General features: G+C 41.6%; 1 protein-coding gene across 1 annotated transcript in view; it reads right to left on the minus strand.

The window, feature by feature from the left end:
• TIMELESS (timeless circadian clock) overlaps window positions 1–3,898 on the minus strand; it is a 49,897-nt gene extending 45,999 nt beyond the window's left edge. The window contains exons 1-2 of the mRNA XM_018562020.1: window positions 3,764–3,898; window positions 547–700 (exon numbers count right to left, since the gene is read on the minus strand). Coding sequence (XP_018417522.1) covers window positions 547–700; window positions 3,764–3,860 — 251 coding nt within the window. The 5' untranslated portion in view covers window positions 3,861–3,898. The remainder of the gene's footprint in view (window positions 1–546; window positions 701–3,763) is intronic.
• Between the last annotated feature and the right edge of the window lie 11,084 nt (window positions 3,899–14,982).

The following is a 14,982-nucleotide window of genomic DNA, read 5'->3' on the forward strand; positions in this document are numbered from 1 at the left end:
CCCTAGGCTGTTTAATTATCATCAAGCTGCTCCCAATGGACAATGGAGTAGACTGGCAGCCCTGGTAGTTTTATTTGGTTAGCTTCACTTAAACACAATATTTGGGTGACCCATCATGAAGCCATGTTAATCAAGGAAGCAGTATATATAAACTTGTAAATGTTGTAGATGATCTAATTGCAAGTGCAGTGCGATAAAAGGACTATTTTTCAACGTTGCATTTTGCGGTTTGCCCAGAATTCCAGCTAGATAGAACTTCGGGGAAAAACATACCCCCACAATGAAGGTGGGCCTTACTGCTGGGAGGAGAGAAGTTGAGTCACATGACCTGCCCGTCCTCCTATCAGGGAGCCTTCTCTGCAGCTTTACGCAGACAACACTCCAGTGAGCACTGCAGGCTACACACTGCGGCCCGTATTTTATAAATGGAGCATTACATGTAGGTGTAGTGCGAAGTAAAAACTGCAGTACCCGGCAGAGAGATAAATGAGCCCCTTACAGTTAGCAATGTATAGTACACAGAAATGATGGCCACCTTTAGATTACCTAATAACAGCATCGAAGAGCTGTTTGTCACTGTGATGCTGAATGACTAAAGGCACGAGATCATTCTGCAAGATTTGAGCTGCTCCCAGCTGTTGTCGGATATCTCTGGTCTCATCCTCATGGCGCAGGTAACGGATTAAATCTTTCACACTTTCTATGGAGGAAGAATGAACAGCGGGTTATAAACCACTATGAAGAGCAGGATTTTGTTTTATATATTTAAGTATAGCTAAATTCAAGAACAAAAATGTAATATATATTGCAGCTGATCAGTCCTTTTTAAGGGTTTTTTTTTACCCGTTTGTTACCCAGTAACAAACCTAGTCTTAGGTTGGTTGCGCTCACTCCTTCACTGTATCTATAGAACAGCAGCGCAGCCGCCTTAGACAGCAGCATTGTTAAACTGTGCAGAGGGTAGTATTAGATGGACTATTGCAGGGGTAGCCAAACAAACATCGCCCCTCCAGATGTGGTGAAACTATAAATCCCATCATGCCTGTGCCCGAGTCTTTCCATGCCTATGAGACTTGAAGTTCCACAACGACTGGAGGGCCAAAGTTTGGCTACCCCTGGACTAGTAGGTTTATCTAAACCTTACATTCAATTTCTAACAAATAAAGCACAACTCCAGATAACAGTTTTGAAGTAGTTACAGGAACATTTTTTCTCTTCTTGGGTAAATGCTTTAACTTTAGGAATAAAACTTTTCTATTATAAGCACCCCTGTCAATGTTCATTGACTTGTCTGAACCCCCTAATAACCACTTTTGCTGCACAGATTGGTCTGTTAAAAGGAAGAAAAACAACAGACTAACTGGTCGGATGATAGTAACAAAACTGAATTAAAAGGGACCCATTACCACCCATTTCTTTTTTCATCCCAGTCCCTCATGTTCCTGTTATTACCCGCTTCACAAACAGTGAAATCCTGACCAGGCTCTAAGTAGTTGCCTTTCCCCAACCCAATCATATGCGAACACATGATATGATATTGTACAATTTGATTACTACACCATCTCTCTAGAGAACTTTGTAGAGTTGATATGGATATGATATTCAGAATTGCATGAGTAAATGGTAAGTTTCATAGATGGATGGCTGTAATGGCTCTCTATGCGTTTTGCTATAATAGCTTCTTCAGGAGAAAAGGAGGTATTCCATAAAAAAAAAAAAAGTCCAAATGACTGCAAGAAGATATTTGAACAAATGCTCATGTGATCTGGCACTCAGGTAAAAGCCAACCAAGGTTACCGCACATGTACATTGGCCTTAGTGGGGACTGCAAGAAGGGAATGTTGGAGAATACCTCCTTTCCTTCTGAAGCTATTATAGCGAAACGCGTAGAGGAATTGAACCATTACAACATCAAAAAATGTAGAGAGGAGAGTTTATACTAGTGACAGACAGCATCATGTGTCATTTTTGACCACAGTTCAACTTTAAGGGCCAGTTCACACCAATTACGGTGCGTTCAAGAGCGACAGCTGCTGGAACGCACATTAAACTCCCCCCTTCGTTCTAGGGAGGAAGGGGGCATGGCGGTGCATTGAAGTCAATTGCACCGCAGCCACGCCCCCTAGTGTAATTGGACAGGTGGCACAACATTGCTTGAGTATAATAAATGGCACCGCAACGTACCTCCCGTAGCAGAATTTGTCAGAACGAAAATGGAAAAATACTTTTTTTTCCCCCACCTTCTTAAGTTTTTTTTAATTTGAATTAGTTTCATGAATTTAAAATAATCTGAATTGAAAACAATTCAATATAATAAAATAACTAGGGATGTTCAGAGACTAAGCACCGTACTTGTACCAAGATTACAAGTACAGATACTTTTCCAGCTACAAGACTAGACTAGAGAAAAAGTCAAGGGAGGTAGCTGTCATTTTTAAAGAGCATTGGCAACGGGGCTCCTGATATTTGTGCATGCCTGTTTTAATGTAAGATTTGTTAAATTATACTGGGGATGCACCGATACCATTTTTTCCAGACCAAGTACTCACAGATACAAGTACTGATGCATGTGTTTAGTGTCATGTGACAGTTTTTCTAAAACAATACAGACTAATGATTTCAGGAAAGTGGTGGAGCACCAGGGCCCAGTCACAGCTGCAACCTCTGCAACCCTGGTAGTTCTTGTGAAAATGGCAAGTATCTGAACTGGGAAAAAAAAAAAAAATACTATTATATATCAAAAACATAAGTTTAAAATATACTAATAATTTTAAATCCTGTTCATCATTTTAGCGTTAGCCATGAATATTGGCCTGAGAATTATTGATGTCACTCTGGCGCACGCTGTGATACCTGACAAGTGTAGGGCAATTGTCGTTTTTGTACATGGGTTCACCCGAATTGTGTTTCTGTTCGTATGCGCGCGTTCGTGGGGGCAGTGGACTTTAAATTAAATCTATTAGACCCCTAGTGTCACCTTTCCACTTCAATAGCTTTAGCTGGGGAATGACAGCTGCCTGCTGAGGCAGCTGAATGTAAACACACCAGGCAGTGAGTGGGTGCAGTAGCCAGACTTCTATTGGCTATTTTAAATTGCAATAGCCAATAGTAGGCTGGCTATTGCAACGGCCCACTGCCTGCTATCAAAACGGCAGAGGCTAAAGTTCTTTCAGGTCTGCTGAGGAGGAGCTGTGGGCTCTCAGCGGGGAGGAGAACAGGGGAGCATAAATGATGCTGATGAGGCGCTGGATGGAGGTGTGGAGCTCTCCTTACCAATGGGCACTGGCTGCAGGGGTCTGTGTCCCCTCCAATCCCCCCTGGGAGCAGCGGGTATCGGAAGGGACAAAGAGCGCATGAAACACTGGCTCCCACCGTGGAAGAGAGAAGGAGAATCAACTAATCAATGAGAATCGTTGACAATGATTCTTATTATCGATCATCATTGGCTAAGTCGATTAGTTGTTGAAGCCCTAGTAAAATGTATGCACCAGGGGAGTACACGGTTTTGTAGGAGCAATGCATTGAGCCCGTCATGGACTGAGGAGAGGACAGTGCAGGAGACCTCACACTGTCCTAAGACAGTAGGAGGTAATGGTGGCAGAAAAATGCTGCAGTCACAATCATATGCACTGTGCATATCTGTGGTTATGTGTATGTACAGCACACATGCAACATTTTTGTAATTATTTTTTGACATTTTGATTTTTAAAGGAATTTTAGCAAGTTAAAAAAAAACGATTTTGTAGAAGTATCTAATGCTCACCAAGGCAATCAGGTTCTTTATGGTAGGTATCTTCCTCTAGGTACCCCAAGGCACTGCATGTTGCTAATAATTCACAATTCATCATGTACAAGTCCATAAATTTCTTGCCACGCTGAAAAAAAACGGTAGGCCTCTCAGCTGTTGAATGGAGAAACACATTACATAGAGTTAGAATGCATATTAAAAATGTAAATGGAAGACAGTTTAAAACAATTTCATTGCTCCGTGATCCAAGCACAACATTTGTTCAGATAACTAGAGCCAATGCATGTCCATCCTGCTATTTATGTGTAAAAACATTTTTAATATTGTGGAGGACAGTTAGAATATCTGTTTTTTTGCTACCTGTGATTTCCTGTCGTGGTAACAACCATTCTAAAAAGAAAGGGAGAGGAAATCTCTTATAACCTTTAACATTTGCAGCACCTGTATTTCAATTCTCGTCAGAGAAAGGTTATAGTTTAACATTATTATACAAATGAAAAACCTTTCAAAATAAAAAATGGAGATAAGCCAGGTTCATATGTATTTGGATGCAAAACAGATACATCCAATATCTGCATTACTTAACCTGTTGCCGTCCGCCCACTGCCACTGTACGGTCAGACGGCTGTCGGCTCCCGGCAGTTTCCCGTAAATTTAAGTTTTTGGGGTTTTTTGGCTCCTGTGCGCCTCAGCAAGTAACTTTAAACACATTGTCCATTGGAGCGTGTAGTATAAACAATTATGTGCAGGGCCAGTGAAAATCGGTTCTGTTCCATGTGATCGCTATGACCAATCACAGAATCACTAAATGGAAACATTGTAGCAGTTTCCAGCGTTCTCTCCTCATCTCTCACGCACTACTCAGCTGTGAGAGGAGAGAGTGACAACCAGTTCAAACAATACTTTGTTATCCAACACATGTTCTAGCACAAATTTTGCCAGAGTGCCAGCCTGCCATTCCATCAGAGTCGTGATTGCCACATTGCCAACCTGCCAGTCCATCAGAGTCCTGATTGCCAGCCTTGTTTTTTTTTAACCAAAGAAATGTAGCAGAATACATTTTGGCCTAAATTTATGAACAAACATTATTTAAGTACAATTTTTCACATGTAAAAAATAAACCCCCCAGTGGTGATTAAATACCACCAAAAGAAAGCTCTGTCCCCCAAAAAGTTACAGGGAATAATTAAAGTCACAGAGGGAAATTTATCAATTTGGTCCAATCATCACCCTCACTCTTCCTCTGCTCCGGCACTCTAAAAGGTCCTATAAGTCATTAAGCAAATACAGTGTAATGGTCGTGAGGATGCTGGGGGACATTCCATCCCTGGAACGGAGAAGGACAGAACGGACAGGGACCAGTCTAGCAGCCAGCTGTCTCCAAGGTTTGGTCAAGGATAACTTTTACGTCTCTAGACTAAAACAAGCGCATAGCCCCACTGCAAGGTTTAAGATGATTTCTGCCTGGAGTTGTTCTATAACAAACTACTGTAAAACATTACTTACCTGATAAATATCACTTCTGGGCTGATGGTCGAAATCCTAAGAGATCAGACCTTCCTGTAAAACAAGAAAAACTGAATGATAAAACACAGATGGCACATAAATATTATTTATATTCTACTATTGAGCATAAAATTTTTTTCTCTTTTTTTAAAAGCTGCGTTATGCAGAAATCAATTTTCTATGTTTAATCATCTCTGTCCTGTGGACACCAGTATAGGACCGCTTGTCCTGAACTGTACATAAAGACACAGCAAGGGGGGTAAACCACAGCAAAGGAGAGGTGGATTTAGGGGCCAGTTGGTCTGGTGAAGGGAACCCCACAGACTGGAGTAAGATAGGTAATAAACCCCCCTCAGAAGACTAAACAAGCAGGGAGAGGTGGTCGGATGGTTGTCTATATATTTTAGCTGTTTTTTCCCCACTAGTTCCGAACGTTGAATGACTTGCAGTCAGCGAAATTGTAAAATAATAACTTTCCTTCCTACACCCCTTCCTAGGTACTACTGCCAGGATCGGGATCTACAGCCCCTCAAGTTTGTACCTTTGAAAGCAAGTCAGCAACATTTGTTCCTATCTTCACATGTTCCCTTTAACATCTTCATATTATCACAGAGCTAAATATTTTGATCAAACCTCCCTGCAAAACAATAGGGGCAAAACCACACAACTCTCCATGGCAATGCTTACTAGAATTACAGCATGCAAATCACACAATGTGCCCATGACGTTGTTGTTTATGCCATATGTCATTATGATACCAGGAGGCTTATTTAGCATAGTCTCAGAGGCAAAATAGGTTGTTTAGGATTAAAAATGCTGATCAAACAATTCTAGCATAATAAGAGCTTGGGATCATTTAAAAGAGGTCTGTGCCTTCCATACGTTCCACATGACTTGTAGCTTCAGGGGTGGTAAACCAAAGCATTCAATAAACGTAATTGTAAAATCTCATTAGTACTTCCTACTTCCATCATGAAAACAAATGCCTCAGGTAACTGTATTTTAAATCACTTTGCTTCCAAGTTATTTCTGTGCACACATGACAACCCATTTCCTTGTGAGAATATGTACATTAGGTTGCTTCCATGAAACAATCCTACAGCTAAGAGGCAAGGGGGGGGGGAAGGGGGGCGCATACATTAAAATCAGGGCTGGACAAATCCCAGGAGCCAGGTAGTCTACTCTCCTTAAAAATTACAACTGGCACCTAATTTTTAAGGTCTTGATCTTCTGACTCCTGGACTGCGCAGTCTAGCTCCTAAATTCCATATTAATATGTCCACCCCTGCAGTAGAACATACTATACATGCAGAAGTTGCAATCTTTGGCTCCCATGTAAACAGAAGGGCCCCAAAAAATGTATACACACTTCGACAGTTGTTATCTATACTCTTTTTTTTTAAAATCCGTATTGAATTTTGGCAGCAATGTGTAGTATTATGTTTCCTCTAAAGATATAAGTAGTCGCACCATTGTTGGTATCATCATGTGACAGTCAGGAGAGAGAAAAAATGGCGGAGGCACGCTTGACTTTCAAGTAACACAAGACCATTTGGAAGTAGTATTGTAAATTTGAAAATATGTGTGAAGTTGAACAACAATGGCGACTAACACGGATTAGTGATAAGTTTGAAACCGATGGCACTGTGTGAGATGTGCACAAGCAAAGACCTGGGAGGTGTCGCACAGCAACAAGTCCTGCTTCCTCGGAAACGATGTCTGTCAAACAATGTGCACGTGAGACAGGAATTAGCAGATCAAGCATACAACGTATTCCGAAGAGAGCACATTGGAAATTTTACATCCCGAGACTGTTACACACCATGACTGAAGATGACCCTGATCGGAGAATGGAGTACAATGAGTGGTTTCAACAAACCGGCCATGAGTGCGCTTTATACGGATGAGCAATTTTACTTCCACCGATACGTAATCTCAATGACATTCTGCCAGGATGTTGGACAGGACACAGACGTGCTGTTGAATTCCCCCCTCATTCCCTGGACTTAACTCCCCTCGATTTCTATCTGTGGGGAACACTATAGAATGTGGTATACCATAGAAAACCACCTACGCTGGCTGCACTATGGGAAGAGACTAAAATATCATGCAGAGCAATCCCTGCGGACGATCTAGTCAATGTTGTTCATGCAGTACTGCACAGAAAACCAAAAGTGTCTGGATGCTAATGGTGACCGCTTTGAGCGTCTAATGTGATTGCACAATTCAAACATGACTTAAAGCTGCCCTTTCAGGTTCATATAAATCTAGTAATAACATTTCTTTGCATATATTTTTTTAATGTTGAAGTGTGCATACATTTTTTTGGGCCCCTCTGTAGTAATCCCTCTGTTTCCTAACTAGAATTATTCAGAGAAAGCATCACCATAATGGCACTCCGTAATTACTGGCTATGCTGCCTTCCTTTGGAATAAGACCAGTGCAACACTTGCCCCTCATCTATCCTTACATTAAAGTCAAAGAGAGAGAGATGTGCTTTCATAGGAAGGATCATCCTAATTCTGGAATAATAATTCCTAATTATGTATGTAATGTGATCTGACATTTCTGCGGTGCCTTGTAGCACAGTGCCACTATAGAAGTCAGAGATATGAGAATAAAAGAAATGCCCTATACCACGTCATTCATGACTGTCTGTGCCTGGAGGCATTCTTTCCAAGAAAGAACAATGCTGTTCTTATACATTGTTCCTTAGATACTTTTATAGTAAAGGGACACTTAAATAGAGGTATTGCACATGAGATAACAGACAAGTAGAGCTTTATTCTCTTATATTATAATTAGGGATGCACTTATACCGTTTTTTTCGGTACTCGCCGATACGGAATACTGATACCGGTGCCGTGTTCCCCCGATTATCAGGAAGTCGGGTGGCAGATCATGACCTAATCATGATCCTAAATGCTTAGGAAGCCAGGCTGCCTAGCGACAAGTGAAGCCGGCTTCCTAGCCAATCAGGAAGCCGGGAGTCGGGTCATAACCCACCGCCCGGCTTCCTGATTGGAAAGGAAGACAGCTTCATGCTTCCTCCGCACTGCCGGTCAGAGAGAGAGAGATCTCCGTTTCCAGTATCGAAGGTACGTATCTGAGCATTTGGGCGAGTAGGAGTACTCACCCAAATATTCGGTATCGGCACCGATACTAGTATCCTTAATTATAATAAAGGATGTATATAGCGCCAACAGTTTAACAGCGCTTTGCAATATAAGGAAGTCGTTACAATACAAGTCAAGACAAGATGGTACACACATATGCCAGAAGACTAAACACATGACCAAGAAAACAAAAACATAGCAGTAACTTAAAGTGGAACTCCAGCCTTAATAGAAATACTCAAATAGAACCCCATAGTACTTAGCGTAAGATATGAATAGAAAATATAGCTTCTTGGAGTGTCTTTACTTAAAGTGACAATAAACTCAGGAGTTCAGTCCTAAAAATGCTTTGGCCAGCCTTTCCAGCACCTCATTCTTGGTCCATCACTGTAATGTACGACTTCCCTGAGCAATAGTTGCATGCAGAAGGGGGCAAGAACTCAATTCCAGTAACTGATGTCACACAAAACACTGCATACCTGGGTCCCCTGGGCATTGCTAAAGACAAGCATAGGTACTTCTAGTCGCCTGCTCTACAATTCAAGTAGCAACGTGCATTCTTTATTCAAGAACTTTAGGGGAACTGTACCGTGACCCTATTCATTCCAATGGGGAGCCATACTCATGGGAGCCTCTAGTGGTCCTCCCCGTAGGAATGAATGGGCCACATGTGCAGACTTTGCAGAGGTAATTCTGCGTGATGCCAAGCAACACAGTAAAGATCATAAGAACAAAGGACAAAAAGTGAGTTTTTGAAACATGTGGTCTGTACTCAGCATGGGGGCTACCTTCACTGAAAGACAACTTATATCATAGTCACAGTTGTCAGATACAACTTTAGATGTCAAAATATCACAAATACCTGGTTGTATAACCTGTACACTACTCAATAAAGAATTTATTTTAAAAAAAAGTATCACAAATATTTGGCAGCAATGTGCAAACAAAAAAGTACTGCAGCGTTAAGGTAACATGTGTCTTTATATACAAAAAGAGTTATCAAATACATGTGAATAAAACACCTATTATGCTGATGCCACAGGTTTTGTTTTCTACTAAACAACTCTTCAACAAGAATTCGAGAAGAAAAGTTATAGTGAAACAAAAAAAGTGTGTACATAAAATATATTTTACCTGGTTTCATTCTGCTTGCTGCCTTTTTTTCTATTACAATACAACTCACAGCACATCAAAGTCACCTAAAAACCTCAATAATGTCAAATGCTGCAAGCGTGTTTTATGCTCACTGGATATCTAGAAGTGTGAGATGTCAGTCTAACACAATACCTGCCTGCAAAGTATTACGTCCATACCTTCCCATCAGCAAACTCTAGTCTTTGCCTGGAGTGTGCAGCGGCTATCTGATCTCCAACTGTTCAGGAGCAGCTGTCATCTTAAAAAAAGAGTAGAGGAAGTGCACAATGAGCGAGCTAGGGGTAGGAGGGGATAAAAAGAGAGGGCACATCATATAACCAAGCTTATGCAAGCAGTCTATTTAACCAGAGGCCCTCACTGAACTAACCTACATTCGTATCCACTCCACTAGAAGCAGCACATCATGGCAGAAAGGCCAAGCTGACAAAAATCAGGTCAGGAATATTTATCAAGTATAACTGATCTGGTTTTAATTATTAATGTGTACATTATTGCCCCTCTGTGCCAACACTATGAGGAACCCCTATGGCACATTGAGCGGTAATTCCCATGATATCGCGGCTATTTACCGCGCGATATCGCTCTTCAATGCTTTGCAATGGGGCAAAGGGTCCTGCTGTCGCGGGTCGCTACAGCAGGACCCTTTTTGGAGCGGATTTTGCCGCGATTCAATGCTTTTTGATGCAAGCAATTGCGCGATATCGCGCGACAAATAGCATGATATTGCGCAAAATGCAAATCACGCGATTTGCAAATTGCCAAGTGTGAATGGGGCCTAAAGTTCACATGTGACAATTTCGTCACACCGTAGAGAGTTGAACAGAATAAAAAAAAAGGAAGCTAACCATGTTGGGGACTGTGAGGCTAAATAAGCCAGAGGCCCCTAAAGAGCGTCTCACTGTGGTGGGAAGACCTGTAAATGCCTCTAAGTTTGCTTTCACTGGCACAACAACACTGTTGTCAGAAGACTCCTAAGAAGACGACAAGAATGTCCTTATTATGACTAGAGGTGCACCGAAATGGAAATTTTAAAACCGAAAATTAAAAAAAATTGTCAGGCCGAAACCGAAAATGTTTTGTTATTTTAATTTTTTTACATCTTAATATATTTAATTTTTATTATAAACTTTTTTAATTTTTTATATTTATTAATTCATTTTCTATTACATATTTTGATTTTTTACATTGCTTTTAGGGGCTTCGGGGAAATATTGGGGGTCTAAACCCCTGATGTTTCCCTTTTTCTGTATCCCCTGTTATCAATGAACAGGAATGAGGGTTCCTGTTCATAACATGAGTACATGGTATGTTTACTATACCTACAACTATGAATGAACATGAGGTGATGCAGATCCCTCCCATTCATTCATAATTGAGGATATAGTTAACATACCATGTCCTCAATTATCTACAAACAGTCAGCGATCACTGAGTGTTTGTGCTCGCTCTCCTCTCTGACAGGCTGTCACAGGAGGCTGATCGAGCGGAGCAGGGAGGTGAGCTCAGCCTCCTGTGACAGCGCTGGCTGTCTCTGCCCACACACCGCTCTGCCGGACTGTGATAGACGGCCGAGCGGTGTGGGAGGAGAGACACCGGCCGCTCACAGCGCTCTCGTCCTCATTATGCCAAAAGTGCAATTTTCGGCCGATATGTTTCGGCGGCCGATATATCGGTGCATCCCTAATTATGACTGTAAAAAATAAGTCAAGGCAACTAGACTTGCTGTATTTTTCTTGAAGACGTTTCACTGGACATCCGACCAGCTTTCTCAATTCGGAATGACTTACACAAAAATGTTTGTACAAGTCATTCTAAATTGAGAAAGCTGGTTGGATGGCCAGTGAAACGTCTTCAAGAAAAAATACAGCAAGTCTAGTTGCCTTGACTTATTTTTTACAGACCTACCATGACCTGGATGAATGAGAACCTTCACAGATATATGTCCTTATTATGAGCACCATGTGTAATGATGCACCATTAAGAAACAGGCAGGATATGAAGCCTCCAATGATCCTAAACCTCAATACTACCAAATGAGGAATGGACAATTTTGATAAGGTGACAGCAATGAACAGCTGCCAGGGAACGACTGCACATTGTCCACTTGAGAGGTTTCCATAATTTAGTTGATGCATACAATGCATGAAATCAACTGGCAGTGCAAACAGATATTGCCAGAGGAACCTGGCAAGATACGTGTGAATCAACTGATCAAGGGTCGGCCCGGCTACCATGATCACCTTCTGTAGCAACCACTGTGGAGAGAACTCAGATGGACAACAGTGCTGGCAGAAAATGTACAAGGTACGAGACCTACTCACCCCACCAGGACCACAAGTCCAGTACACGTAAGAGATGCATTCGTAAAAAAAAAAAAACAAAAAAAAAAACACACTGACACTTACTGTACAAATTGTCGCTGTAAAAAAGGAAAAGAAAAAAAAATGAACAAAAGAAATGAGTTTGAGATGGTTGAATATCTGGGAGTGATTTGTTTTTTGATATATCTATCATTCCTTCCATCTGCAGACTATTGGCATCATTTTACCAGTATACCTTCTTAGGCTGACCTTGACACACTGTGCCTAAAGCTGACCAGACACTGTGTGCATTAAAGCCAGTGCTTGATGAATGGACCGAAATTTGCTCAGTGGGTGGCCCTGCCAGCAGCCTTCTCCCGGCATCCTTCGATCAGAAAATGTATCTGTCTATCCATCTATTGTGCATCCAGGAACCACATGTAATGGTACCATGTATGATTACACATGGACTTCTGCTGAGAGATGCAACCCTCAGATTCTTGTGGTAGGTATCCCATAACACAGGAAATACCCCATGTGCATGCAGCTAAGGCTCCATTCACACATAGCGTTTGCGTTTTCCGCATGGTTTTTCCAGGACGAAAATGCTAATATTTTAAAATCTGCAGTGATGCACCTCATTTGGGGCTATCAAGTAGCTGCAAACGTGCGGAATTTACCAGATTATCGCGCTTGCACTATTCAGGGGCCGCGCGGCCCCCGCAATGGTGTAAATGATGCACACTGAAGTGCATTGAATTCCGTTTAGAGCGGCTCCGCGCGTTTCTGTTCAGACAAATGCACGTGGACAGCCGCTCAGGTGCGAATGGAGCCTAACAGGGAAAGCGCTAAGCATCAGAAATGTGTATTGGAGATCTAACCAGGCAAGTCACCAATAGATTAGAGACGTTAATGAGTGTTTCAGGTGTCTAGCATCTGTTCATAATGCAAAAATATCAGATTTGTGAACGGATGAGTTAAAATTTTCTTATGACTATATTCACCTTGTGAAAATAGCACACAGTATACCAAATTTTTTTAAAATAATGACCACACATTACCTTCTATGTAACAGCACCTGGCCTCACACAGAAATTAGCAGATCTTGATGTAGCTGCAAGATAAGCTACCCAAACCAAATCTGTGTTTGATATCACAAAGCCCTCTCAATCTCAGCAAGTTAAAGGTTTCTGGGGCAAGAAAATAAATGACGGTTCCCAGAATGTTTCGGTCTGTGCTCAGCTGTACTATTTTTCCAGAACATATGGAGACGAGTGCTGCACTAGCCACTGTCTCTGAGCCAGTACAACAGATCTCATGTCTCCCCTGATCAGACTGGTACACTGCTGACCGACTTCTTGAAACATGACCTTACATAAGAAACCTTATTTTTCCATGTAAAGATCTGTAATGAAACACAAACCAAGATGCCATTGGCTGCATGTATGATGAAGAGAAAAAAAAAAAATAGGTCAGCAGCTTGCGTCACTTTAAAAGCAGTGTATGTTTCTTTATAAATAGATACAATAATTTCCACCTTCGCGTTAAACATGTGACAAAACGCAATTAGGACTTTAGAAGTATTGAAATACAACACATCCACTAATCCACCTATGCTTGGTTTTTTAAAAGATGTGGTTTGATGACAGAGTAGATTATTAAGAAAAGCATTTCACACTGAAACACAGGAACAGGATGGCACAGACTTGCTGCTTGAAAAGGGTCACAAGTTATCCAGGATGACTAAAGACGACAGGAGAATCATTTACTATAAATACTGATATACATTCAACCATGGCCAAAGTAACAACCTTCAACAGCTATACCCCAAACGGAAAAAACCCCAGTACCCAACAATGGAGTGATTAAGATTGTGTTCCATCACAATGTACCCTTGTCAAAGAAGAAAACTGAATCAGCTATGTGTACTTGTCTCTTAGAGACCGTTCACAATAGAGGTGCACCAAAATGAACATTTTAAATCCAAAACGAAAAAAAAAATGTCAGACCGAAACTGAACATGTTGTTTTCTAACTTTTTCAAATATTTTATTTTTTGTTTCATTTTTTATAAACTACAAAAAAATTAAAATTTTATTTTTCTTAAATATTTTTTACTTACTTTTAGGTGTTTCAGGGAACAGACCCCTGATATTTCCCTTTTAAAATAGAAAAAGAGATTGAGAACACAGAGTCCTCAATCTCTTTTTCTGTGTCCCCTGTTATGAATGGACAGGAATCCTCTATACTGAGTGTTCCTGTTCATTGATAACATGAGAACATAGTATGTGTACTATAACCACAGCTATGAATGAACAGGAGGTGATGTAGATCACTTCCCATTCATTCATAATTGAGGATATAGCCAACATACCATATCCTCAATTATTTACAAACACTCAGCGATCACTGACTGTTTGTACCCGGCTCTCCATCCCGACAGCTGTCACAGGAGGCTGAGCGAGCGGTGCAGGGAGGTGAGCTCGATCTGACAGCTGACTCCTTCCTTGCACTGTCGGACGGCCTCCTGTGATAGCACTGGCTGTCTCCGCCCACACAGCCGCACTCCTCTGATCTGTGGCAGGAGGCCGAGTGGAGCAGGGAGGAGAGACTCCGACCGCTCACAGCGCTCTCCTCCCGCACTGCTCACTCAGCCTCCCGTGACAGCGTGTCAGGAAGGAGAACAAGCAAAACAAACGACAAACGCACTCAACAATTTGTCACCAGTTATACAGTAAGGTGCACACGAAATGGGCTTTGAACAGTAGAACAGTAGAAAGGCATCATGGCACACTCACAAACCAGCATGTAAAACAACTTGTCTCACCACTAAGGACAATGACAGAGGTTTGGATACACGTCTTCTGCAAAGGATGTGTAAGCCGCACTGCCGCGCCAAGGCACCTCTTATAGTGCGGTCCTAACTCTAAACTATGAGAGTCTCCATCTTGGAGCACATGGGGCAGAAGATATCAAATTGGGTGCAGGCCTGTCAGGAGGACGCCCCACCTCCTTAGGAAGGAGAACAAGGTACATCGCAGAGTGTTTGTACATAATTGAGGACAGAGTATGTTTACTGTGTCTCCAATAATGAATGAATGGGAAGTGATCTACATCACCTCCTGTCCATTCATGATTGTGGTTATAGTAAACATACT

This window comes from Nanorana parkeri, unplaced genomic scaffold (genome assembly GCF_000935625.1).
Source record: "Nanorana parkeri isolate BGI_ZX_2015 unplaced genomic scaffold, ASM93562v1 scaffold556, whole genome shotgun sequence".
Classification (NCBI taxonomy): Eukaryota; Metazoa; Chordata; class Amphibia; order Anura; family Dicroglossidae; genus Nanorana; species Nanorana parkeri.